We start from the raw sequence: 27741 nt of genomic DNA on the forward strand, positions 1-27741 counted from the left end.
AAAAATGACTGGCCCAAAATCACCAAGCTGGCTTTCATGGCTAAGACACGACTTGAACTCACAGTTTTCCATTTCATATCCTAGAGTCTTAACTACTAACTAGACCAAAGTGGCTCTAATTATTTTTTAAAAATTGTATTATTTGAGGCTATGCTGTTCCCTGCCTTTTGACCATACCCCAGAGCCTGAAAAAACATCACTTTAATTTACTGTTCTTCTTTATACAATTATTTAAATATTCATAACTGTAGGAGTTGGACAATAGTATATTCTTAGCTCCTTGTTTAAACTTTAAAGAGAAATTAATATCCAAACAATAGCCTTAGTATATGGGCATAGATGATAACACAAAACTTTCATCATGCAGACTAAAACAGTCAGTGTGTTAAATATGAATTCTCTACCACTCATATAATTTTCCAAACACTTCCAGGGAACATCATATCCATAGCACCTTTCCCATTTTTACCCTTAATTCCTTCTAACCCTAAAAGCAGCCAGATAAATAAAGTAGCTGAATTCTTTTTATAGAAAGAACTGTTCCTCTAATTGGAGAATATCAACAGGAAAAAGATGCAAGGAAAAAAGTATTGTATCTGTCTGATGCAAGATCAGAAAATAAACCCATTTATTTAACTTTTACATCTTATAAAATGATATAATGTATTCAGTCCCCTCTCCTTGAGGTATACACAGTAACTGCCTAGTAGCCTACTTCATCTAAAATCTTACAAAATTGAAGGCAGGAAAGCCAGAGTCAATGAAAGCCACATAAAATGTCCTGAGAAAATGTGAAATAAATTTATTTGTAATTTGGGCAGGAATGAGCAAAGGCACTTGGGACATTTTCAAACTTCCCCAGAGTCTTTCAACCCCTAATAAAATAGTCAACAAACTTGCAGGTAGCCCACAAAACCAAAACACATGACTGTGTTTTACAACACTTTTTCTTAGAAATTGGCATTTACTTCTGGTTTCCAGCAAAAACCTCCCATTGGTTTGCTTAATAACTGTGGATTTGCCTGATGATCATGGTGACTTTCTTAAGAACTGCTGCAGAACCTGTTGTAAAATTGGGTTGGTCACATACCAGTCGCTCTGTCAGGGAGATTGGCGGCATATAAATGTAATAAATAAATACATATGATCTGTGTAATGATTGACACAGCTTATGCCATAATTTCAGCTCAAGTATGGTTGTAAATCAAGTCCCAAAGGTGCTTTTTCCCACCCTCAAAAGGCAACTGGACTTTGGAAAAAAGCATGATTTGGATGACTGAGAATCTCCATGATCATAAGTCAAGGACTACCTGTATTAAATTTTGGGAAGGACCCTGAGAGGTAGAAAATAACAAAGCAAGCAGTTTATCAATCATTTTTGAGCAATGATTTATTTCAGGGAATCAATTAATTTGCATGTTAAAATGTTCAGCTATGAAAACACAGTGTAAATTACTCTAACTAAGCAATATTGTATTAAAATACCACCATATTGATGCAATTATAATAATCCTGCCACCCAGTTTTTTCAAAACTGAGTGACAGGATTATTCCAATTTAAAAATCCTTTTTAAAAATATGACCAGGATTTGGCCACTGAATGTGAAACCCTGACTAAGATTCATAGCTGATAAAGTGACTGTGCTCAGGAATAAGAAGTAGGTATTGTCAATAAAAAAAACATGCATTCAACTTTCAAATGTTATTTTTTGTGTTTCTATGTTAGAAACTACTACAGTGTATGAATTTTACAAGGACAATGGATACCAAGTTTCAAGAAGCAGAAGGATTTGGGGAAGAAGCTTCAGGTAAATGTCTCATTATAATTATATGTTTGAGAAAATACTGATAACTACTAATAATTCTTTTCGTTCTGCAAAATAGGAACTCTGTTTGTTTTAGGTCAATTATCCAATTTAATCTTAATGCACTGTACTCAGTAAAATGTACATAACTAATCAACCCGTCTATTGTATGATTTGTATATGAATGGAAATTGTTCCAAAGGAGAAGCTATGTATTGTTTTATGTTCACATTTGCGAGTAACATTACCTTTTGAAAGATCAAGTGGTATCTTCTGACTTGTTAAGTACTTGGAAACACACATTTCACTTGGCGACTAAATAGTGAAAGTCATATTTAAAAACAAAAATATTTAAACATTGTTTTATTAGCTGGCAGTACAATCCTATGGATAGTCTTTTGGAAAAGAATGCCATTGAATTCACTGATATTTTATAAGAAAGTGTAACTACACGATGTGGAAGAAATATAGCACTTAAGCTCCTTAAAGAAAAATATTTGTATGCTTAATATAGTCTTGTATAATTAAAACATATGCTCATTCTGAAGCTTACATTTTATTATAAGTGAATTGAGACATTTTCTAAACTTGGAATGGACATTTAGCAATTTCAATTTAGGTTATATTAATTATTCCTGCATGTATATTAAAACCAGAATTATATTTGTAAATTAGATGATCAATTTTGAAAAAAATTGATTGATTTTCTTTTAGTATCATTAATTTTTGGTTCCTATTTTCATATTTTTTTCAATGAAAGCTGCATTCAGTTTTAGGAATAAAAATTGAGGAATTGTCCAAGTTGGAAAACGATTCTTGCATCACTTAGTTTTGTGTCTCTTTGCAAACACTGGCTAAAAGTAATCATTTTTCATTAATGCCTATTCACCTAGGAAAGAAGAAGTCAAAGTTTAAATCTATTAAAAAGTTCTTTGGGAAAAGAAAAAGGAAAGAAACATTAACATCTTCAGGAAGTGGTAATATCAACACATGTCAGTCCGCGATTGATATCTCAGCCACACCATCTAGGCATATAGATTATGATTCTGAAGATGATCTGAAGTAAGTCACATGCTTTCCTTTTCCTTCTTTGCAAAGCAAGTTGTTGTTGTTGTTTGAAAAGCAAGGTTATTTCTGTAGGGTTATCCTCCATCAATGGTGGGATCCTCCCAGCTTAACAACCGGTTTGGTGATCATGTGCTTTGCACGCACCCGCACCTAACGCACACTATGCGCGCATGCGCAGTTTGAACAAATCTTCCCTTCCAGGTTTCTTTGGAGGAGTAACACAGCTGATTAGTGCAGCAATTGGCTCTGCCATGCGAATCAGCTGAGGAGATAAAGATAGGAAAATAGCGCGGGCGGGTGGGCCCATCTAGTATCGGGGTGAACCTGTTCGCTCCCAGCTGATCGTCGGAGCTACAGGTTTGCCTGAACTGGTCCGAACCAGTAGAATTCCACCACTATCCTCCATGTATACAAATGTTTCATTTGTTGAATATCTAGGATACTCCTCTGAAGCTGCTGTAAAGACATAATTAGAAGAATGTTCTGATATCCATTCATACTGGAGAGCAGCAAGCATTGTTAGAAATAGACATTCTTAGTGGTAGTCCCAATGAGAGGGGTTGAAAAACAAACAAACAAACAAACAAATAAAAATTCTGAATACTCGTGCTGGTGAAGTACATCAAACACATACTTCATTCTCCTGCCAGCAACTTCTTTTTACCATCCCAGTACAGGTAATCCTCAATTTATGACCACAATTGAGCCCAAAATGTATGTTGCCAAGTGAGAAATTTTTAACTGAGTTTTGTCCCTTTTTATGACTTTTCTTGCCACAGTTGTTAAGTGAATCATGGCAGTTGTTAAATTAGTAACATGGTAGTTAAGTGAACCTTGCTTCCCCATTGACTTTGCTTGTCAAAAGGTTGCAAAAGATGATCACATGACCCCGGGACACTGCAGCTGTCATAAGTATGAACTAATTACCAAGCATCCGAATGTAAATCACATGACGATGGGGATGCTACAATGGTCATAATTGTGAAAAATGGTCATAAATCACTTTTTTTCAGTGCCATTATAACTTTGAACAGTCATTAAGCAGTTGTAAATTGAGGACTACCTGTATTATGTGGGAGAATACTATCCTCCCAAAATTCTTCCCCTTTTATGTCTAGAATGGAAAGTTTTCGGGTAGTCAGTCTGCTGTTTGATTTCATGACTTCCTAAACATTTATGCTTCTTCAGAGTCAAAACATCCCAAAGATGCTTTTTCAAGACGTTCATAGTCAAAACTGAAAAGGTGCTGTGGGGCAGGCTCCATAAACAACTTGCTCCTGATAGTTGTGAACTCCCAGAAAAATGCAGTTGAGTTAAATGGACTCTGATGGAATACACTCACCTGCTCTAACCTTGACTGTGCCTCTTTAACTCCAAAGCACAATTTCTTGGATTTGTGCGACTATTTGTGATCCCAGGAAAATATGGAGTTTCTTTAAGGAAGCACCAAGAGGTGCAAGGGTGTGTATCCATGTCTTACTCCAAAGCACCTTTTCAATTTTGGATCTGAAGTGCAGCATAGCTCTATTGTGTGTATGTGTGCTATGTAGTACTTTCATTACTATTTTAGAATATTTTCAAACTATGTGGTGATTTTCATTTGTAATAAGCTGTACTGGGAAAAGCAAACTTTATGAAATTGATAAAATAATTAAATGTTCCAGAATGTTGTCTTATAATGCTAAAAAAGGAATGCTGTGCTCAATATTGCCATTAGAAGGTGCTATTGTACAAAATCATAATGGTTTTATCTCCTATTAGTACTACTATTAAAATGACTTCAAAGTCAATGTACAGAAAGGCTACTGTAAAAATTCTGGAAATTTATCCTCATGCAGGATAAAAAGCTATGGAAATGATAGTTCAATAAATACGGAAAGCACTAGATTGAAAAAGGATAATATTACTTTGCTATTTTTACTGAACATATTTGTAGCAGATCTTAGTTCATAGTTCTTATTTACAGTTTCCCTTTTTTGTGTTAATCTATAGCATCTTTATTTAATGAAGAAATATTTAATTTTAAGTCTTAATATTTGGAAGGATAATATAAATTAACATCAATTGTTAAACATCAACAGCACAAATTTGCAAGATTCTGTTAATATAGCTTATTGCAATAAAATTAGTTTTAGCATTTGCATGGAGTTGATTTTTTGGTCTAATCTACCTACGGTAGTTGGTTGACAAGTATTTGGTGCCTACAACTTCAGCTTGGAACTAACTGGACTAAAGTTGTCTGAAGAATTGCAGACCCCATTTGGAAATGTGTTATCTAGAATCCCTTTCAATTCTGCGAACATGTTGGGCATCTCTTATGACTGAATCCCACATTATTCATTAACCAATTTATTGGTTAGATCCTTTTAACTAAATTATGGAATTATATACTTTGTTCTACCTAGAGAATCTAGATCTCTAGTGGACCTGGTATTCAAAAATGATGTGTGCATGTAAAATCATGAAGGCCAAAATATCTCAGATACTGTTATAGTACATCTTTCTTCAGCCATTCCTTCCCTCATTACATTCCTACTAAAATTTGCATTGCAAATAGACTTCATTACTTGAAAAGAAAGACCAGGTTTAAATATGTGTTGTTTTATTAGCTTTCCATATTCATTCCATATAGGATGCACAGAACTATCATGGGAAACAGAGCTTTGTCACATGACAGCATTTTCATTTCTGAGACTCCACAAGAACCACCTAGGCCAGTTCGAGTGTTTTCTCAGGAAAATGTTTCTGATCGAATTAGGTCCTTGCAGGTAATACTGTTGAAATAATTAATTTCCATTATTTCCAGATTCTTTCATTTCTAGTATGATTGCAGATTTGTGTTTGATTTTGGTATATGCAGTGTGATATTCAACATGTGAAACAGGGGTGAAATGTAAAATTTGTTACTACCAGTTCTGTGGGTGTGGCTTGGTGGTGGGGTAATGTGACTGGGTGGGCGTGGCCAACTTTTTTTTTAACTTTTCAAAGCATTTTTTTCTAATGCTTTGAAAAGCCTCTGCTGATCAAGCAATTCAACTGGGATTGTCAGAGAGGCTTTTTAAAAAATGCCTCTCTGCCGATCAGGCAACTCAGCTGGGATCGTCAGAGACTTTTCAAAGCATTTTTTTTACCACCTCTTCGGCCAAGAGATTGCAGAAAAAAATGCTTTGAAAAGCCTCTGACGATCCCAGCTGAGCCGCGCAATCATCAGAGGCTTTTTTTTTTACTTTTAAAAGCATTTTTTTGTCAGAAGAGGTTGTAGAAAAAATGCTTTTAAAAATTAAAAAAAAAAGCCTCTGATGATCATGCGGCTCAGCTGGGCATGATGGGGGGGCAGGGATTTTTGCTACCGGTTCTCCGAACCACCAGCCGCCATTGCTACCGGATCGGGTGATCCGGTCCGAACCGGGAGCATTTCACCCCTGTTGTGAATCAACAGAAACATCCACAATAGGGTTTCTCTAAATTAATGATGTGGAGAATTTAGTCATCCAAGGAACTTGAATATCAAGATGATTATATGATGGTTAATCTACACTGAAAGCCAAAAGGTACCTTTTGAAGAGGGCAGTAAGGATGTGCTCATTCTGTGCATAGTTTCGGAACAAATATCCTGTCCTTCTTTATTAGTAATTAGTGTGAAGAAATGTGAACAGAATATACCATAATTGCTTGTTCGTTTTCCTGCTACTAAATTCCTTTGACCTATGCCTTGAGCCCCAAGGGCAGGATCAACATTGTTTTGTTTATTATTTACAACATAATTTAATAAAAGTGGGTCACAACAATAGGTAAGCATTGTATAAAATCACACTCTCCTTGTATATAATTAAATAAGGTAAAGGGCAAGAGACTGAATAAAATGACATTATCCACATGCATCTTTCTGCTGGGAACAAAAAGAAAGTGTACTTGTGATTTTGGGAATAGCAGGTGATTACATCATTTTTTCTTTTATGAAAGCAAATATATTATTTTAGTAGTATAAGAAATGTATTAAAACTCAATATTTGGTATTGTAGGTGAAACTTCAGCAAAACTGGAAGATGGGTCTCTCCTATCCATTTGGAACGCCTTCCAAAAAACAAGAGGATACGGGAATGAGTTCAGAAGACGATGGCTTACCTAGAAGCCCACCAGAAACGTATTTGCTACAAGAAATTCTAAATCCCAATACACCAAAGGTAGGATAAATTGGGAAATGCATTTTATAATTATGGATTGTGTTTATTATCTGAATTCATATTTGTAGTAATAGTAACTCTCAGAAGTTTAATAATAAAGATATTCAAATATTTGTTTACTATAGATAAGAGCCTGTTTTTCTAAGGGAAAGGCGTTATGAGAAATGCATAAGCATAAGAATAACTGTAAGAAATGGAATAGCCTAGATTCATGTCAAATGATAGAGGGAATATTTATTGTAGTAGATTTCTCAGAGATCTATTTGATTCCTTCTGGACTGTGATACTGTTCAGAAACAAAAGCTTCAAAAATTTTTAAAACTGAAGTAGAAAGAAAATGACAGCTAATCTGAAGACCTTTTCAACTTTCATCTAATTGTGGCACAAACATGCCTAGGCAATATCTTTTTTCCCCCTCTGGGTTTTCTCATAATGTTGCCTTTACTTCATTTCCAGTACATGAGTGAGATAGGCATTACATTTTCTGAACTATACCAAAGTTAAAGTAGCGCTTTCTTCCTTGTTTTGACATATCAAAGCTTTAAGGTGTATAACATCTATTAAGCTTTGCTACCAATTATTTTAGAGAAAAATCAGGAGTCTGCAATGGTTGGGAATAGAAACAATGAACAGGATTGGTTCAAGGCTGGATGGAGAACAGTTCATCAGTTGTGAAAGCCCCTCACTCTGATATTTTCTTTAAGAAAACTGTGTAAATACTAGAAAATATGGTCAGGATTCTTCTAAAAACAATCTCCACTATCATATTTACAGATTACTCCTAATTTTTAGAGCTCTATAGAAACATTCTTGTTGCCTGTGTGATGTTGGTATAGTATTGTGTTTGTATAGCACAGCATGCTGGCTGGGGAATTCTGAGAGTTGAAGTTCACATAATTTAAAGTTGCCAACTTTGAAAAAATACTGGCATATTAGGGACTATAGCTTTTGTTTATATTTCATTTCATATTGTCATCTGTTACTGAAACTTTTTCTCATTCCACCTCACAGTTTTCAGATTCTCACAAGCATCATAGCGCTTTGAGTTTAATTGGAACAGGCAGTGAAGAAGAAGAACAGGTAATTTAATTGCATCTATACTTAATAGCAATGCTGTAATATCTCCTGGGATGCCTGAATTCTTAGAAAGGTTTCAGGGATGGGTTGCGATACTTTTCTTAAGAGCTATTAATGAAGGATATCATTAGCTGCATTACACTTCATTTTTCTTTCAAACACAGCTAAGGAAGAAATGAATTGGAAACAAATGCAGGCATATTTTAATTGCTAGGCTGGGAGTCACCCAAAAGGAAAGTGTGAAGTATTTGAACAATTTCCTCCAGATTATCTTTAAAAGTTAATTTTGAACAGGTCCAAAGATTATCTCCAAGGTCTTTTGATTAGCCTTTTTATTCTTCTTTAATTGATCAGCCACATTTCCCCCTTAACAGTTAAAATTGCAATTGCTTTGCCGATGAAGGCTATTGGCTATTCTTTTTGAGAGCATTGTTATTCTTTCCCAAAGCTCTCTTTGACAGAATGTTTGCCTCTCTTCAATCAGTGGCACAGGCAACCAGCAGATTGAAGAATGGCTTTAGTAGCCTCTTGAAGGACCCCATTTATTCTCTCTACTATTAGCTCTACTATTAGTAGAGCTAATAGGCATGTGGAAAATAGAAGGGGCAATTGGAACACTACAAATGGACAAGAAAGAAAGAAATGCACAAAGAAATTACTAATTTTCTTTCTGAAGTGAACACTTTCTGTGTGTAGATCATGATAAAGAATATTGTAATAATGATCATCATTCTATTTTAATCAACTGTTTCTACTGTCCATTGTTCTGAAATATGAAGCGCAAGTCATTGTTTCTTTTGCCAAACTTGAGATTTGTTTTGATGATAAGCTGCCAAACAAACTCTTTTCAGTTTCCTGAAAGAAGAGGAGGAAGAAGCACAATATCACAAGCAACACAGCTATTAAAAATTTCACAACTTTTTTTTTTTATGTACAATATGACTATTTTGTTGCTTTGCTGTAGCAAAAATTTAAATGTAACAATATGTGTCAGCAAATTGCAATTTACTTGCTATTCCCCAAGTGTTGATGTGATAGGCGCCTTTTTTTCTGGCTTTTCCTGTTTTTTGTTTTGTCCCCCATAGTTTAAATAAATAAATAAAATAGGAAAATTAAGTTCTGCTTACAGGTAAAATATAAACAGATATAAACAAACTGTGGATAATTTAAAAGCAGTGTTAATTCTAACGAAGATGAAATAAGTGTATGTAATAATGTTTAGGAATTTCCTGGTTTTATTTTATTTTCTTTTAAAATTCTTATAGATTTGCTTTGATGCTGTTCCCCTTCCCCCTTTGTCTTTAGGTCACAAAAAGTCCTTCAAGATCCTGTTCTACAGAAAGTCAGCTGTTCTCCCATCAGCCAAAAGCTACAATTATAACTGAACAAACATTTGATAGCAGCTGTTTGCCTGCTGCTGATTTTGATATTCTTCCGGAATTATATTCTTGCTTGGATAATTCTGCTGCTAAGCACAAGCTTTCAATAAAACCACGGAACCAGAGATCTAGTAAAATAAGAAGACTACCTTTGGTAATTGATGAGAACTGGAGGGAGGGAGGGAGAGAGAGAAGGAGAGAAAAGCATTTGAAAGAGGAAATATTTGTGGATGGAGATTTCTTTTTCTCTACAGGCTCTCCCTATGATGTAACAATAGGAAAAAAAGCCTACTCAATGAGCAACAAGGCTGTGCCAAGTATTTAAAAGGGACACTTTGCTAAGCATGTTAAAAGTCAGTAATGTTCCCTTCCTCAAAAACACAAAAATAATCACATGCTTCAGAATACTTAGGCAACTACTTCAGAGAATGTCCTCAACTAACTGTGCACATGTATGGGGTAGTTCACCTATTCTGATGTACTGGATAGTTCCAGTGAAAGTATGGTCTAATCATACATTGATTAGACCATAATGGCCTAAATCTTTTCCCCTTTTAAATGTAAATTTTAATTTGTTTTTAAATTATTGGGGATTTTAAATTTGTCTCAGCCAAATTATTTAATTCGTTTTTATTCTATTTTAAATTTTTGTATTTATGTGTTTTATTCTGTGGCTGTTCACCGCCCTGAGTCCTTCGGGAGTAGGGTGGTATATAAATCTAATAAAACAAAAACAAACAAAACAAAACAAACATGTGCCAACAGCTGGGAAGGGTAGCCTTTGAAGCAGCCCCACAAATATTTTGAAGGATTGGATGCTTTGACACCTCAAGGGGGGGATTCTCTGTGCTGATGTATTTTGTGAAAAATGCCTTTCTAATGCTTTGCACAGTCCTGTTGTATAGGTACACCATGATATATAGGTAGTCCTCAACTTACAACCTTTCATTTAGTGATTGTTCAATGGTTACAATGGTACTGAAAAACGGTACTGAAAAAAATGGTACTGAAAAAAGTGACATGACTGTTTTTCACACTTACCACCATTGCAGTATCCCCATGATCACATAATCAAAATTCAGATATTTGGCCACAGGCTCATATTTATGACAATTACACTGTCCCAGCGTCATGTGGTCAACTTTTGTGACCTTCTGAAAAAGTCAATGGAAAAGCCAAAGTCATTTAACAATCATGTTACTAACTTAACAACTGCAATGATTTACAGTTTAACATGTGTGGTAAGGAAGGTTGTAAAATAGGGCAAAATTCACAACCGTTTCGCTTAGCAATATGTATTTTGGGCTCAGTTGTGGTTGTAAGTTGAGAACTACCTGTATTACTAGAGATGTGAGCTTTTTTTGTCATTTGATCATTAAGTTAGTGAAAGGAAACACTTGAATAGATCTAAAGTTATTTGTACTCTTAGGATCCTAAAAAGTTGCTTTATACAAATTCAGATCTCCTGTTCCTGTAAGTGTAATATTGTTGTTACAAGCTTGGTTCACACCTCATGCTAAGGTACAGCTTGAATAAACTACTGTAGTTGGGTGTACGCAATATGCTTATAATAGTGCAAGACTATCTCACAATTATTTACCGAGAAAATGAAAATGTATACGGTAGGTAGAGACAAGAATTATAAGGACATGTTGAGAAGTAACATTGAATTCTAATTTACGTGAAGACAAAAAGGTGTATCATGGTATTCTATTTAGCCTTCCACTGCAGTTCATTAATCCATATGTGTTTTCCTAGCATCATGCAGCAATTGCAGCAATTCATAGGAAAGGCATGAGCGTTTCAAGAAATTGCAGACAAGTAAAAAATAAAGTTACCCACTGTTGTAGGCTAAAATTACGCAGTTTTTAAAAAAGCACTATGAAAAATGAAGAAACTATGAAATAATCAGTTCCTAAGCATATGGAAGTAGCTTTTGAAGCAGCTACTTAAGCTTGGACAAACATGTGGCTGTCAGTTCTTGGTGTTCTCTGAGCTTGCTTGTTTGCTTGTAGATATTTCATCAACCACCTAGGTAGTGCTAGAACACCCACTATCATTGATAATGTTATCTAGTCAAGTAATGAAACATATGCAAGCAAACAACCAAGCTCAGAGATCACCAAAGATTCCACAATTAAACCATGAGCTACAAATATTCTCTTCGGTTGAAAGATACAGCTATTTTAAAGATCCAGAGGTGTTTCATAGATGTACTTTCAAATTTCCCATTTTACACAAGCTCAGTATTTAGTTGTTAAGGATAGAAAGAGAATAAGAGACTAACAGTATTTCTCTTCCATTTATTGTATAATGATTTCTAATTAGTAATGAAAAAAATGGACATATAACTTTTTAAAAGATAATTGATGGAGCAACCCTCCTGGAAGGTAGAATGGCTTTTCTGAATTATAACGATTTCCAAATGATGACTGTCTTAATCTTTGCAATCAGAACAACAAAATTTGTAGATCTTAATGATTACTGAATTTATGAGCACCCAAAGTCATGGTTCATCTGAACAGTGAAACCCAATGGGAACTGGTTAGCGGAAAATGTAATTGAAATCATAGGGAAATGATTTTACTTATGTGCCTTGCAAATTTCATCACATGCACCACTCACAATTCTTCCTCTTGAAAATATTTCATACTGTTGAAGTGAATCAAATCACAAAATTCCACAATTTAGGTTGCCATAAGTTTTTATTGTCAATGATACTTCCACCTTAGGAGTAACTAATCTTTTTTTAAAAAAAAGTACTCCTGTGATATAGAAAAAAGCTGCAAACTTTTTTTTTTCTTGCAGAAGAAATTATCTGAGTCTCAGAATGACATGACCTGCACCCTTGAGGAAGATGAAAGTGTTGAAAAAGAAGAGCCGGTTGAAGAGTCCTCCAAAGGTGTGACTTCCAGCCCACAAGAACTGATTGACAATGCAGCTTTGTCCAATATGGTTTTCTCCGAGTTTCAGCCTTTGAGTCACCCAGATGAAAAGACTTACATGTCACGCTCCACTTCGCTGATGGACTCATATTGCTGTGAGAGCTCTTCAGAGGGTGGTGAATCTATCCAGGGATTAGTACACCCTGTAAGGCAATCTTCAACTTCTGACCCCAAAGAAAATATTGTTCCACAACATGACAAAGAGCACCGTGAAACTTTAGAGATGTCCCCTAAGAATTTAAGTAATGTGCCTTTAAGTATTTTAAACCAAGAAAATAAACAGATTTCTGGTATTCCATCCAAAAGTGACACAAGAACTGCTAAAAATATCCCTGCCAAAAATTACATGACTGCAGAATCAGATGCATCAGAGAAAAAATCATTGAAAGATGCTAAGGAAACTTTTGAAAGTGTTTCTAACAAGGAAGCTACAAAGAGAACATCTTTATTGGCCAATCCCATCATTTCTTTATCCACAAATCCTTCCCAGCTTCCAAATTTACTCCACTCAGAGAACAATAGTATTTCCCGGGCTTCATGCAGAAACTCTTCACTGGAAGAGAGAACTTCTTTGACTCAAGGCAAAATGAAAGCAACTCAAGAGAAACTGGAATCTAATGATGAAGACCATCTCCCAGCTGTATCTGATGGTATATTGGGAGGGAAAGCAGAGAAAGAAACCAATGACCTTTGTGGTTTGAGAAAGTTTTCAGTGTCATCAGCGCGGTGGAGATCAAGATCTAACAGCCTGAACACGAAGGATGCTTCAGAGCATGAGAAGCCTCTTGCCATGCAGGTAAATTTCTCCACAAATGGTGAAAAGACAAAGAAGGATATTGAGATAAACTCTTCAAAAGAGAAAAAAAGGTGCTTTAATAAACAGAAATCCTCATTAGAGTCAGAATCTGATATTCCTGGTCGAACATTAGACTCAAAGACTTTTGCCTCACAGCCTTTGGGTTCAAAACCAGTATTGAGCAGCTCTTTTGGTAATCTTCTGCAGCTGTCAAGTCCAAGCCATTCAAGCTCTGAGAGCCAAAATCCCTTCCAAGTCAAACTGAGGTCCACATCGTTATCACTGAAATACAGAGACATTGGACAGGAATCAAAGGAGCGGAAAGGAGAGAATGCTGAACTTGATTTAGTAAAAGAAGAGGTGAATTTATCTTCACTGAAAGTTGAAAAAGGAGAAACCAGGAAGACAATGGATGGAAATGTTACTGATTTGTCCAATGAAAGCTTCAAAACTAAATTAAAATCCTCTGAGCAGGGAAACACAAAACCTCCACTGCCGAGAAAACCTGCTTTACAACACTCCAGTATTACTAGCCTTAACACAAGCACAGAAAAGCAGGAAAAAATAACCAAATATCCAGAATTTAAAACAGAAAGCAGAAATGTGGAAAAGAAACAGAATCCCTCCGAAGTGCCTGGTAAGACTTTGGCATATTTATATATGTGTGTGTGTGTATGTGTGTGTATTACTTACTCAGCAAGCCATGGTTTAGTGCGATAGATGAAGTCAGAGTCACTAGATTTTAGTTAAATGATATTAAAGATACAAAAGTCTCCCTTGCTTTTTCCCTTAGATGAAAATCCATTCTGAAAACATGAGGAAATTCTGAACATTTACATCAGATTTTCAAGATTTTTTTTAAAAAAACTATATTAAAATCTGCTTTCCAGAATCATGAAAGTTTGGTATCATTTCTTTTCTTCTTGCTTTACCCCATCCTTGGGATTCTGCAGAATCTTTTCTGAGGATACTGATTTTAAGTAAATTAAATTATTGAAAGTGCTGTTTTTCAGTAAGATATACTGTATCTCTTCATCACTTTGCAAATTTTTAACTGTAGGTACTTCCTTATTTGGAAAATTCCTAGGAGGAATTATTTTTTTATGTGTTCCATTAAGATTTAACTGAAATTTGGAAAGCAGGTGGATAAGGCATCAAAATTATGAAGGGACAAATTTAAATATATACCGAGAGTGCACACCTAGCTGCACATCTCACCAAATGTTATAACCAAAGTGTTATATAGTACTCCATTATTTCTATTTGATCCTTCCTATTTGGGAATGTGACTAATATTCTAGACAGTTCAACACATTAATTGTTTAGAATTAACCATGACTTATAGTTGTAACTAGTTAGGAGGGAAACAAACCAACACTCATATTCTCAAATAACTGGAATTAAAATACAGAGGGAATTGGCTAAGTTTGTTAGCCAAGTCTGCTAATAGTAGGAACTACCTGGAAGCAAATATATATCAGTATGTATCAAACAAAAATATATTGGCTGTTACCAGATATGTTCATGGGTTATACTCAAGGACACTTCTGATAAAGTGTACAGAAGTGCTTTAGGTATGTATGTCTTGGTGATATATCTAGTTACCTCAATTAAAAATATTCTGTTCCAGTAGAAATATTATAATAATAGGTACATGGGGTTTTTTGGGAGGGGGAGCAATAAGCAACATCACAATGATTTTTAATCGTATCTGGAGAAATTTAAGATAAAAAATGAGGAGTAAAATGTCTTTAGCCATATGAAATAAAAAGAAGGAAAATGTTTTGAAATTGAGTCTTGGCCATCAAAATTACTTGCAGTTGCAGGATGATGAGAATAAGTAGAAAAAAAAGCAAGGGACATTGTACATTTCACTGGCTGAATAACAAAGCTGCATTTTGGGAAGATGTCAGTGTGAGAAGTAGTAAAAAAAAGTATTGAAAGGGTACATGACACTGGGTTAATTGATTGGAATAAGCTATGTCTGGTGGCATTGATAAGACTAATTAGTCAAACTTCTTGTCCTTGGAATATATTTATCAACATCAAGGTATGTGATGTGCTTAATCTGTGCTAAAAGCACAGATTAAATTAAATTTTATGGTTCCCTTTAGCTCAGAAAAGCATTTAAATCCTTTTTTAGGAATCAGATTAGTAGAGTAGGTCTCTTTAACAATATTTGCTGATCATCTCCTTACTCTGCCTAACTATTGAACCCTATCTCTGGCTACACCGTTTCTAAATAAAAAAAGTTCTCAGATCTTTAACCTGTGATCCAATAAAGCTTTAGATGGAATGATCTCTACTTAGACATGGAGAGTGAGTGAGTGAGTGAGTGAGTGAGTGAGTGAGTGAGTGAGTGAGTGAGAAACAGATTTTATGTGATCAAACTGATCACAACTCTTGGTGACCACATAGATGAAATTTCTCCAAGATGATCTGTCTCCAGCCTTTAACCTTCAGATCTTCCAATGGGGTAACATCACTACTATAGTTGAGTCTATCCGTATTGCTGCTGGTTGACCTCTTCTTGTTCCACCTTTTTCAGATTCTAGACTACTCAAGAGTTAGTCCTTCACATAACCTGTCCAAAGTATACTGATTTGATTATTTGTCCCTCAAGCAAAAACTCTGCATTGGTTTATTCTTTTTTTTTTCCCTTTAATTTATATGCCGCCCTTCTCCGGAGACTCAGGGCGGCTTACAATGCGTTAAGCAATAGCCTTCATACTTTTTTATATTTATACAAAGTCAACTTATTGCCCCCACAATCTGGGTCCTCATTTTAACCTACCTTTGAAAGGATGGAAGGCTGGGTCAACCTTGAGCCTAGTGAGATTTGAACTTACAGTAATTGCAAGCAGCAGATGTTAATAACAGTGCATTAGTCCACTGTACTATTAGGCTCTTATTCTTATTCTCTCTCCCTCCCTCCCCTCTCTCCCTCTTACACACACACAATCTCTCTTCTAAACTTCCTCATATCATTTTCAACAAGGTTGCTTAGGCATTTTGCTAGAGGGACAGAAACCAGCTAGTTGGGATCCAGAAATGACTTAAGGAGTGGGTGGGCTTGTATTTTGGAAGTAGACATCTCTATCGTACAAATTTAAAAATACTTCTTCCACCTTCTTTTGATTTTCGTACAGTCAGTTAATATCTATCCATTTGTATTCTTTAAAACGTCAATTCAAGGTTGGAATCCTCTTCGGAGTTGAAAGACCTTTTACAACACTTTCTTTGTGTTTCTGTATTTGTTCCCATCATTAATGTCTTTACAGATGTTGTAATATTGCTTCTTGTCTCTTCTGACAGCTGTTTGAAATTCCTCGCTAAGACCCTTTCTGACATCTTTGTCTGGAATTTATGAGATCATCAAAAAAAATTGAAATTAAAAAAAACACAAGAAAACAAAGCAGTGTATGTAAGAGTAAGGATGGCTTGCAAAAATTGATACTAAACAGAGATATTAAATTTGATTTGGCTTGGTATTTCTCCTTTTCAGTCCTTTTTGTAATACTCCTTACCCCAAAATTGAATAATATAATCAAGATGAACTATGTATGTATATTTCAGTGAAAGAGTGTTTATTTATAACGTTGCTTAAGACTCATTTGTGTGAAATTCAGAAAGTTTAGATACCACAGATTATAGCTTTACTGTAATGTTTACTCTGAAAGTTTAAAATAAGCAAGTTTCAGAAAGCCATTAATGTGATGTATATGAAAGTATTTGGTTGTGTTATGAGAGACCATTGCATCCAAATATATTTAATTTATTGTTTAACAGACAGAAATAGAAATTTGAATCTTACTTATGGAACATTTCAAAATGCTTGCCTAATCAAGAAGTTCTTCCTAATATTTAATCTAAAGGTTTTTATATTATAATTATAATTTAAATGATAGATTTGGGTCCTATCTAACCGATGGCTTTCACCTGCAGTAGCTATTTTCAGGCATTATTAATGTGGACAGTTAATTTATTTAGGGAGTTGTTACACAATCTTTTAATATTGCAGCATGATTTCCTAAGCACTTTCCTCATTAAAAGCAAAACAAGAACATATAACAACAGAAAGATGTATATACAAGTAGTCCTCGACTTACAACCACAATTGAACAACCAAATTTCTGTTGCTAAGTGAGACAGTTGTTAAGTGAGTTTTGCCCCAATTTATGACCTTTCTAACCACAATTGTTAAATGAATCACTGCAGTTGTTAAGTTAGTAAGATGGTTGTTAAATGAATCTGGATTCCCCAGGTTGCAAAAGGTGAAGACATGACCCCGGGACACTGCAACCGTTATAAATATGAGTCACTTGCCAGGTGTCTGAATTTTGATCATGTGATGGATGTTGCAATGGTTTTAAGTGTGAAAAAGGTCATAAGACACTTTTTTCAGTGCCGTTGTAACTTTGAATGGTCACTAAACAAATGTTTGTAAGTCGAGGACTACCTGTATATGTATGACAGAGAAAGAAATACATAAAACATCTTACAATAAGACAGTTGTTTTATTTAATACATATCCAAGAAAGGTAACATTATGCCGGTATTCTCCATTTTTGTCAGGATGCCTTTAAGGTTAGTGGTTTTGAGCTCATTAGACTGACAGATGAAGGAAAAGCAAGAATTGTTCAAGTGACCTGTATTATTACCCTAAGAAACCAAAATAAGCAGATAATAAGCTTATCCCGAGGGTAGTCATTGCCAGCTGTGATATCTGCTGCCATTTTCTCTCAGAATTTGAAGGTTATAAACAATCTTAGGTTCAAAATACAAATGATGAGAAATGAAGATGAAGCTGATTTTAAAAGCAAAGAGGAGAGAGATCAACTCATCCATGTTCCTGGGTTTTTAAAAATCAAATGCTATTTCTTGGAGAGAGATGTAAATGTACTTCAACCATGTGTGGTCTTAGCCTCAGCGCCAATGCAATGCAATGCATTACAACAGGAGTGTAAAACTCGCATCATCACATTGTCGTCATATGACATATCGTGACTTTTCCCCCCTTCGCTAAAATGGGGGTGGGCGTGGCCAGCACGTGATGCATCTGGGCCATGGGCCGTGAGTTTGACACCCCTGTATTACAATTTGGAAGAATGAGAATGCTGTTTAGATGCAGGGAAGCTGACCTTCTATGTTATCTTGCTCGAATAGGCCAGAGGCCCATCTAATCTACTGTTTTGCCAAGTGTCAGGGCAGTGATCAAATGCCCAGGCAATTGATTCTTTGGATTCAGAGACAGTGAGCAGACCAGTGAGTGGTAGATTTTAAGCTTTATTATTAATTTTTTTTAAAAAAACAAATTTTAAAGCATAATATAAAAAGCAGACACACCAAGCAAAATGATTTCCAAATCTCTTGCAAACTGTCAGAAGCTCCTTAATAATGACAGCAGGGATACTCCAAGGATGATCAGTTTCCACAGAATCCAACGCTAGGCTCTGTGCAGAAATTCCCAGCATAAAGGTTAGTTAGTATTAGAGTTTTTATTAAAACCTGGCACCGTGATTTCATGGACCTATTTCTATGGTCACAAGCCTGTAGCACCTGACCTTGACCAGGTAGAACATGATGGAAACCTAAAGTCTGAGACATTCACAGATAAAAAAAGCTTTGCAGTTGTGTGAAGACTCCCCCCTCCCCCTCGGCCGCAGCAAGCAAGAGTGAAAAACAAGCAGGTTGGCTCAGAATGAGTTCCAGCCTTTTCTTAATATGAAGGAGAGATCAAAACAAGTAACTAAACTGGAAATACAATGATCTTCTACATTGGCACCAAATGTACTCCCTTCCATAATGGTCAGTCAGATGTTCTTGAACAGCAGAAATGCTAAGTACTGCTCAACCAATTCAGTCCTTTATTATTTTTCTTTATGAAATTTGTTTCTAAGGTCATTTAGTCTTAACTGATAAGTAAGTGATGGTGATGGTGATGATGATGATGATGATGTTGTTATCCATTCAATTGTATCTGACTTTTGGTGATTCTATGGGCCAGGTTTCTCCATGTCTTCCGGTCTTGCACTACTTGATAAGTTCATAATTATCAAAAACAGTAGATCAGATCACAAGTTACACATTGGTGATGAATAGTCACAGATAGGTAGCTTCTTCTCCTCTTTCTCCCAGATATCATTAGCTTCTTTCTCCATGAATTGTGCAGTATTTCAGCCTCCAAAGTGCTTCAGAGTTCATGGGAGGCAAAATGTAACACCTGCCTGCAATATTCTGGACTAGATATACTTTTCCCACAATAGAGCAGCTGTTCTCAACAACTTTCCAAAGTAGAATTTGCAAGCAAAGACTACATTTATTTATAATTTGTGTGTTTAGTTTATGTGTTTAATCTGACAGTTTAATACTTAATTTTTAATAAAAGTAAACATTGGGATGTACACTTAAGGCTGAAATTACAATAGTATGTAAGTTATAATAGATAATTGACTGGCATTCTGAAACTAAATCAATAGGTCTTTATTGTAAACATATCAAAAGAACGAGAGCTGCTTTTGTTGAATAGTGAATCTCTGAGGGTTAAATGAAAGTTATAGATCTAATATGACTGGTAGCTTCTTGCCCAACTGAGAAGAAAATAATGAAGAAGTACTAATTTTTTTTTCATTCTGATCTTGGAATGGAAAGTTTGTATGGAAGGCAGTTGGTTTTTTTCCCTCAATCCCATCATGTGTAGATATAGTTGATTGATTTGTGGTTTTATGATAAGCTGTGTGACTTTCCCTAACAAAGCACATATTCCATAGTAGGCAAACACAGATATTCTACAGATATTTCAAAAACAAGGTTGCAGTTCTTGCTCAGTTGGCATAACAATGGTTGTTTGTTTTAGAAAAGTTTATTGGGTTTGTATTGATAAAGATTCCAAAGCTAAGAAAACAGTATTTTATTATATACCTCTCATTTCTACTTTGAAAGGCACTGTTTTCCTTGATATTTAAGAAGAACATTAGAGGGAGAATGGATTCTGAAATAGTTTGACTCCTAACAATGCAAGTCCTATAGTACAGTATGTACCCAGTTGATTCATTCATACACATGCAGCTACCCAGAAATGTTTTGGAGTCAGGCTATTCCTAAATCTAATAAATATATCAATAAAAGCTTAAGATGTTTTTGTGTATTGAAAATCTGATGCAAACACACTCATTTTTATTCTGGGCTCAATAAATGTTTATAGTAAATTGGTTGTGTGGGTAGTTTGTTGAAGACAAATCTAAAAGTACATAAAATACTAATACTGTGTACAAAATTGCCATTCTCCTCCTTCAACCATGTAGTCTGTGACTGACTCAAAAACATACAGCATGTTGCAAGGTGCTCAGAATATGTAATTTCAGGGTTCTGGGATAATGGCATAACAGAACAGCCCTTACTCTGTAGATCACAGATCAAGATTTCCTGAGCTCTTATCTATTTATGGAAATTATCTCAAGTCCCATCCAGTTGCTTTAACTCTAGTTTCTACTATCAGTGGGAATTATCTCCTTTACTATAGTCTGGGTTAAGAATTTATCAAAATCTCAATAACTGACCTGAAAGGAAGTCCAGATCATAGGTGCAACCATACATTATGACATTTTCTGGAAGGGGGCAAGTGCTATGAACTTCAGAAGTTATGGCTTCTTTTACTTCTTCTGGCTCTGAATAACTGTAGCTGTAGAAGAAAGCAACTATTTTTTTGACTATATCTGCAGTGTCTATTTGGTGTGACATTATCAACATCATCATAGTCATCTCAATGTATATGGCTGCACATCTCAATTCATGACTCCGGGCAACTAACAATAATTAAAGTGATATAAAAATAAAAATATAATTTGCAACCATGGTGTAAACAAATTAACCCATAACAAATCAATATGACTAGAGCATGGGTTCAGCCATGCCTTCAGATCCTCAGACATTGTGACAGAACCATATCTTTAGGAACATGTGAAAGGCCAACAGAGTCTGGGCACTCTAATCTTGACAGGGGGTGGGGATATGTGAAATGATACATATACATCAGCTCTGGATTTCTTAGGTTGGCATCTCCACTTATAGAGCAATTTATTTGATGTATGTGGAAGTTTCTCCTTAGAAGTATCTGCTAGCCATTCCTAAGGTTTACAAGACAAAGGTTTTCTCTCTCTCTTTTTTTTACTTTGAGCCTGGGAAGATGATTCTAAAGCAGAAGGAGAACCCTTTACAATAATCTTCCTAAATCTTCTGTCAACAGAAACAATTGTGTCTTCTCCTTTGACTGCTACAGACTATGGAAGAACATCTGATATGCCAGCTTGGATTAGCATAGCAAAGCAAAAGCAAAGGATTGTTGAACAAGACCTTAGCAAAGAAGAGAAGCCAGAAGGACAGGATAAAGCAGATGCAGAAAAACAAATAAAAGAGAAGGAAACAACGGAGGTATGTAATTTAACACTGATTAATTGATGTGCGTCATTTCAATGGCACAACTTTTAGTTTTGTTGATCAGTCCTCTAAGCCTTGATATACCCTTGAATCAAATCAGTTAAACCTGTTCTGCTTCTGAGAATTCAGCCAGTAATGACAGATGTCTTATCATCTCTGTCATGAAGCTGTGGTTATTTATTTATTACATTATGGAAAAATTATGGGGAAATGGTGTGTCAATTTATATTCCTTACAGTTTGATCAGGTTGGTTAGGAATTTGAATTCCCTTATAAGCCAAACTCTTTATTATTAATGGTTTAATATAAACCATTCCTTTCCTAGCATTCACATAGATATATGCAGTATATCTCAGGTACATGCAGGAAAACAAACCCTTATGTCATCATACAAAGCTTGTTGATGCTGTGAGAATCCTTCTTTTTATGGCCTGCCACTTTCAATTCCAGCTGAATTTTATTCCAACCTATCCCAAACCTTGAATTTTCCAAATGTGGCTGCCTTAATGTGATAAGGGATAGGTCAGCCTGTTTTTCAGCTGAGACATTTTTAAATACGTTTCCCCTTCTTCTGTATCTGTACAGCTTTGTGAATATTAAAATGACTTTCAAATATATTGATCTATTTTCTGTCCTCTCTTTTGGGATCAACCCAACCATGACTTTATAGTTTTTCCCATTGCTCTCAATCCATTTGCTTTTTCTTCAAATATCTTTGAAGAATATGAAGTATATTTTTACTCCCTCAAATGCTGTTTTGCATCTATAATTTACAATTAATTCTAAGCGGGAACCTCTTTTAGTGTGTGTATAAGCGTGTGTATATATGTATGAGTGTATTTCATTTACACATAAACTATGCAAGAACTTGAAATAGGTTGAGAACATTGTACTCCCAAACTCTAAATAAATTATTAAGTACACAAAGTTTACATACTATATTTGAAATGAACAATTTGTCTCCTTTGCCACAAATTATACTCCCATGACTATTAAACATGTAGTTCAGAACCACAATTTTTCCATCCTAGCACGAATAGTACTTTTTAAAAGCATCACTTTTCTATGCTTGTTTGGTGTATACAATTTATGTGGCTGCCCATCTCACCAAGCAACTCTGGCTGGCTAACACCAACAGCAATGCAAAAAAATGACAAAATTTTACATTACATCAATATACAAGGCACCAAGGTCCAAAATAAGTTTTCTTCTCAGTAACAGTAACAGACAACACGAAGTTAGCCAACAGGTTTACCTAGGCTTAGACTAACTTTATTGTCACTTTAAATGTACACTAATCGGCCATATATTAAAATGAAATTTCCTTGCATACAGGTCTCAAAGGATCACCACCTCGAATATACACTACACAGACGTGAGAAAAATATAAATAAATAAACAATTAAATAAAAATTATGCATATGCCCACATATATTATATGATACAGAGAAAAATACAGTCTAGTTCAGATGTATAAATGTGCATGGCGAGAAAAACCTAACAACCAATCTTCAAGGTTTGAGGGAAAAGCCAGATCTTTTACACTCTATGGAAAACTAAAAGCTGAGAGCTCTCCAGAACTTTGTAAGGAGAAGGGATATTGTTCCACAGGACAGATGCTACAAAAGACAAGACAGATGTCCTGAGTTCTGACAGGACTACTTAATAGAAAGACCCAAAGCATCCTACCATGACAGATCTGATGAGGTGAAATGAAACAATTGGGAGAAAGCAGTCCCACAAATAAAATCCCAGCAAGATTTTATAGGAGACAGCCAGCATCTTGAAGTTCATCAAGAGCCAGTGCAGTTCACAGACTCCTGGTAATATATGAGCATATCATGAGATGCCCAAAACTTATCTTTGCTGGCAAAGTAGTTGCATCTTTCAAATGCTCTTCAATGGCAGTCCCATGTATAGAACACGATGTCAGGCCCCAAAAACCAAGTTGATTACGCAGTGATTCTTCCAAGCAATTTTTTTTTACACCTATAGAGAGAACCTTGCTGAAACTGAAGTAAACTACTCCCTACATGAAACATATACTCTGGGAACTATTAGGGAGGGGCTGTCTTTACCCTCATTCTCTCACACAAATTATCTGAACTGAATTGCCTCTTATTCTTTCTCAATGTGCTCCCTCCGTCCTAGGAATCCCAACTACATTCCATCACACATTATAGATGACGAAGGCATGATCTAGAAATTGGCACACCAAGTACATTTCTGAAAAGGCCTCTGGGCCATGGCTGCCATGTGTTTCTCAAGCAGGGCCCGTGAGTCCAAGAAAACCCCCAATTATGTACCAACACTGTCTGGGAGAGTGTAATCTCATTTAAAGTTAGATAGAAAATATTGGGGGCAAGGACTCAGCCAGTTGGGCTTACTAAGATTGACCCAAACAGCCTCCAAACACTGAAAAATATCTTAACAGAGTCATTTAGGTACTTGGATAACTGGATATTACCTCATCACCTATGCTATTGGATGACCTTACCCAGTGATTTCATGTAGATGTTTAATATGGATGGGAGAAAAGTAGAGCCTGAAGCATTCCACCCAGCAAGGATGTAGAACTAAACCTACTGAAACCAACTGGCTTTGGCCCTGGAGAAAGGAGAAGAACCACTATAACAGTACATTTCCCACTCCCAATCCTCAGAGGTGTACTGTGGATGGTATCAAAAGCTACTGAGAGAACAAGGACGGCTGCAATGGATGTGTAACTCCCATCCCAGGCCCACTGGGACTGAAAAGGCTCCAAATATAATAAATTTGGAAAGGAGTAAGCAACTCCTTTTAATTGCTCGAGCAGGGTTATAATAGCTGAGATCTTTGTTCACGGATTAAATTTCAATTATCAATTTATTATAATAAATTCCATAGTCCATTATGTGTGAAGAGTGCAGCAACTGTAATATGTAACAGGATAATTTCAAAGATGAGCAGGAGATCTACTTCTGCTGTTAACCTATGTGTTGTTTTAACTCCGCTCATATTCTCTTTCCAAATTAATTATTTAAAACTTTACTAATTGTCTCTTTGTACTTTTATTTAGGAAGTAAGGCAACATTCAGATTTGCCTCAGAACACAGTGTCATCTTCCCCATTCACAGCTTCTGCTGGAGAAACAAAGAAAGAGACGAAGTTAGAAATGCAAGACTCTTCACTAAGAAATAGCTTGTCATCCCATCAGAACCCTGGTATGAAAAAAAATTGTCAAAATACTGAATTACTATTTTCCACAGTATGTAGAGTTCCCACATTGTACTAAGCCATAATAGATTTTGGCTTTGGCTTGGCATGCAATATCAATTTGACCAATTGTGGATAATTAAGAAAATTGTGGTTAAACAAAACATGCCTTAACATAATATGTAGACCCATTCACTATTACTATGGTACTTTTCACTTGCTATTTATAGGAATATTATTTTGTGCCTAAGTTACAGGCCATTAAGACATTGTTCATATATATGTTTCAAACACATAATCAAGAGTATAAAGATGCTTTCTGTAATTGTATATGCAGTTATACATATATAGATTTGAATCTTGTCAAATCCAGATGAACTGAAGATCCAGTGTTCACTTGCCGAAGGGGTAGAAGAATCTAGGTTTTGTTTCTGTGGCCTATGTAGAAGATTCTATTTATACAGATCTATTTTCTTTATTATGTTTAGAAAACATTAATTCCCTAAAAAGACTGCATGGGATGGGATGAACCTGACATTTATTTCTAGAATACTTTTGTAGACAATATAAAAATTGTATTCATAGTTTATTTTCACAGACAAAATTCTTATCCAGCCTTGCCTAGTAGAATCTCAAGAGGGTTAGCAGCAGGGGTGGGTTCTACTTAACTTTACTACCGGTTTGCATCGTGCCCATGCACGCTTGCTTGCTTCACTCATGCACACGCGCACTCTTCTGCACATCCGCAGAAGCTTCTACACATGCACAGATCACTTATGATGACATCCGGGTCAGTGGGTGGAGCCTCCCGCCAGTTTTACTACCGGTTCTATAGAACTGGTCCGAACCGGGGGCAACCCACCACTGGCTAACAGATACTTCTGAACATTGAGTTTCTAGAAAAAGGATTCTGAGGCTATGATCTGTAGATCTCTGATAGCTCACAAGATCTTTCAGATAATCTGCTACATCTCCCTATATTCATTGGCCAGAGTGAGTTTGTTCCCTCAGCTTCTGCTTTTCCTGTATCATCAACCATCAGCTGGCCATCTTCTTGGAGATTTTAGTACTCAGATTTCTATTTAAGAACTTTTGTGACCCATACATCTGTGACAAAAGCTACAACATAGCATGAAGTACAAAAAAAACAATGTTCAATAAATGCTTGGAATTAATATTTTGGTAGAAATATTAATGGGTGTTGTTTAAATGGATGTTCCACATATTTTCAGATATTTATTTTCAGATATTAATTGCAGGTTTGAGAAATACTGTAACAGAAACTTTTTTCCCCTCCATATGCAGCTCAGCCATCATTGCCAATTGAAAAAGGAGATGTAAAGCCACTTAAGAAGGTTGGTCATTCTCCAGATCAACCCTTATGGATGGAACTTGCCAAAAAGAAATCTCAAGCATGGAGTGACAGGCCACAGAGGATAAAGTAGATAAATAATTTTGTACTGTTTTACGCATCCACATCAGCACTCATCAGTGGATCAAATGTTTTAGTAAAGCAAAAATGTTGATTTTTCAAGCTAAACCGATTGAACTGATGAGGATAATAAACCTATGGTGCACCAAAGAGGCCACAATGCAAGAGTTTCAGAAAAGTCATCCCATTTGTACAGTACTATAGGACAATTCTTGAAAATGTCTGCAAGCAATTTAGCTTTGGCAAGAATTTATTGAGATGAAAAATATTGCTTACTGTGTTCCTTTTCATTTTTTCACCCATAAAATGTTATGCCATGAATATTGTTAGAAGATTAACTAAAGTTAGGTAACTGCTCTTTTAATAGAGTGAGAATAATTGTCCAATCAAAATGTCTTTGCTGAGATATACAATTACAGCAGACTAGAACAAGAATATTTTTTCAGATATACGGGAAAACATTTTAATGCAATCAATCGAATGAATGATAATGAAAGAAACAGGTTTTAATAATTGTTTCTTAAGATGGAGTTGGAAATTAGCTAAAATACCTATGGTTTAGATCCCTACCTTTCCCAATAGATGAAAACTTATATGTTTATTATAACTCTAGCCCATCATTTGAACCAGCAATATTAGATGATTATTATCCTGTTTCCAATTTTCTCTATTTAGGGCAGGTTCTTAAGAAGGTGGTGGATCCTATGGGAAACCCTAGAAGAAATGGCTTATCTGACTCTTTTTTTTAGTTGGATTTCAGACCTGGATATGTTCTGAAACCACACTGATACTTCTTGTGCGACTGAAATAAGGGTAGTGCAATGCTCTGGTCCTGCTAGATCTCTCTGTAGCTTCTGACAACATAAATCATGGCATTATCATGAACCACTGCCTGGAGTTGGGAATAGGAGACACTATTTTATATAAATCAACTAATCTTTGCTTATATTGTAGAAATGCTATTGAATGAAAATTATAAACTGTTGGGCTATTGTTTGACTTTTCTTGCCTTTCAAGCAATTTAAGGTACTATATATCGAGATATCCATGCATAGTGAAAAGTGCTAGATCACTTTTGGATTGAAAACTTTATTTTATTATGTATTATATTAACCATTCCCATTTTTTTGCATTGCATACAAGTAACGTTACCTTTCTTATTCCAGCTTTCATCCCTATAACATGATAATTTTTCATGTTAAAGTTCTTTGTGACTTACTTCCCAGTAGTTGCATTTGGAATTGTAGCCTCTATTTTTAACATCTGAATTTGTTTTAATATTGTGTAGAGAACTGTAATAAATTTTTAAGTCCAAAATACCTTGTGTGAACAACGTTGATTGTTGTCTTGTTTCAGCTTTCAAACTCATAACATAGTTGCTAGGTGAGAATAGCAATTTACTCAAGGCTGAATAGGTAACTGAG

General features: G+C 35.5%; 1 protein-coding gene across 1 annotated transcript; it reads left to right on the forward strand.

The window, feature by feature from the left end:
- Window positions 1–1741: 1741 nt before the first annotated feature.
- On the forward strand, window positions 1742–26365 carry CRACDL (CRACD like). Its single transcript, XM_070943966.1, has 10 exons — window positions 1742–1808; window positions 2699–2867; window positions 5506–5641; window positions 6896–7057; window positions 8069–8137; window positions 9440–9667; window positions 12322–13891; window positions 21500–21684; window positions 24749–24893; window positions 26191–26365. Exons 1-10 carry the CDS (start codon window positions 1742–1744, stop codon window positions 26328–26330), a joined length of 2871 nt encoding a protein of 956 aa, XP_070800067.1. The 3' UTR covers window positions 26331–26365.
- The last annotated feature ends 1376 nt before the right edge of the window (window positions 26366–27741 follow it).

This window comes from Pituophis catenifer, unplaced genomic scaffold, assembly GCF_029215685.1.
Source record: "Pituophis catenifer annectens isolate HBS135680 unplaced genomic scaffold, rPitCat1.0.hap2 SCAF_4, whole genome shotgun sequence".
Taxonomy (NCBI): domain Eukaryota; kingdom Metazoa; phylum Chordata; class Lepidosauria; order Squamata; family Colubridae; genus Pituophis; species Pituophis catenifer.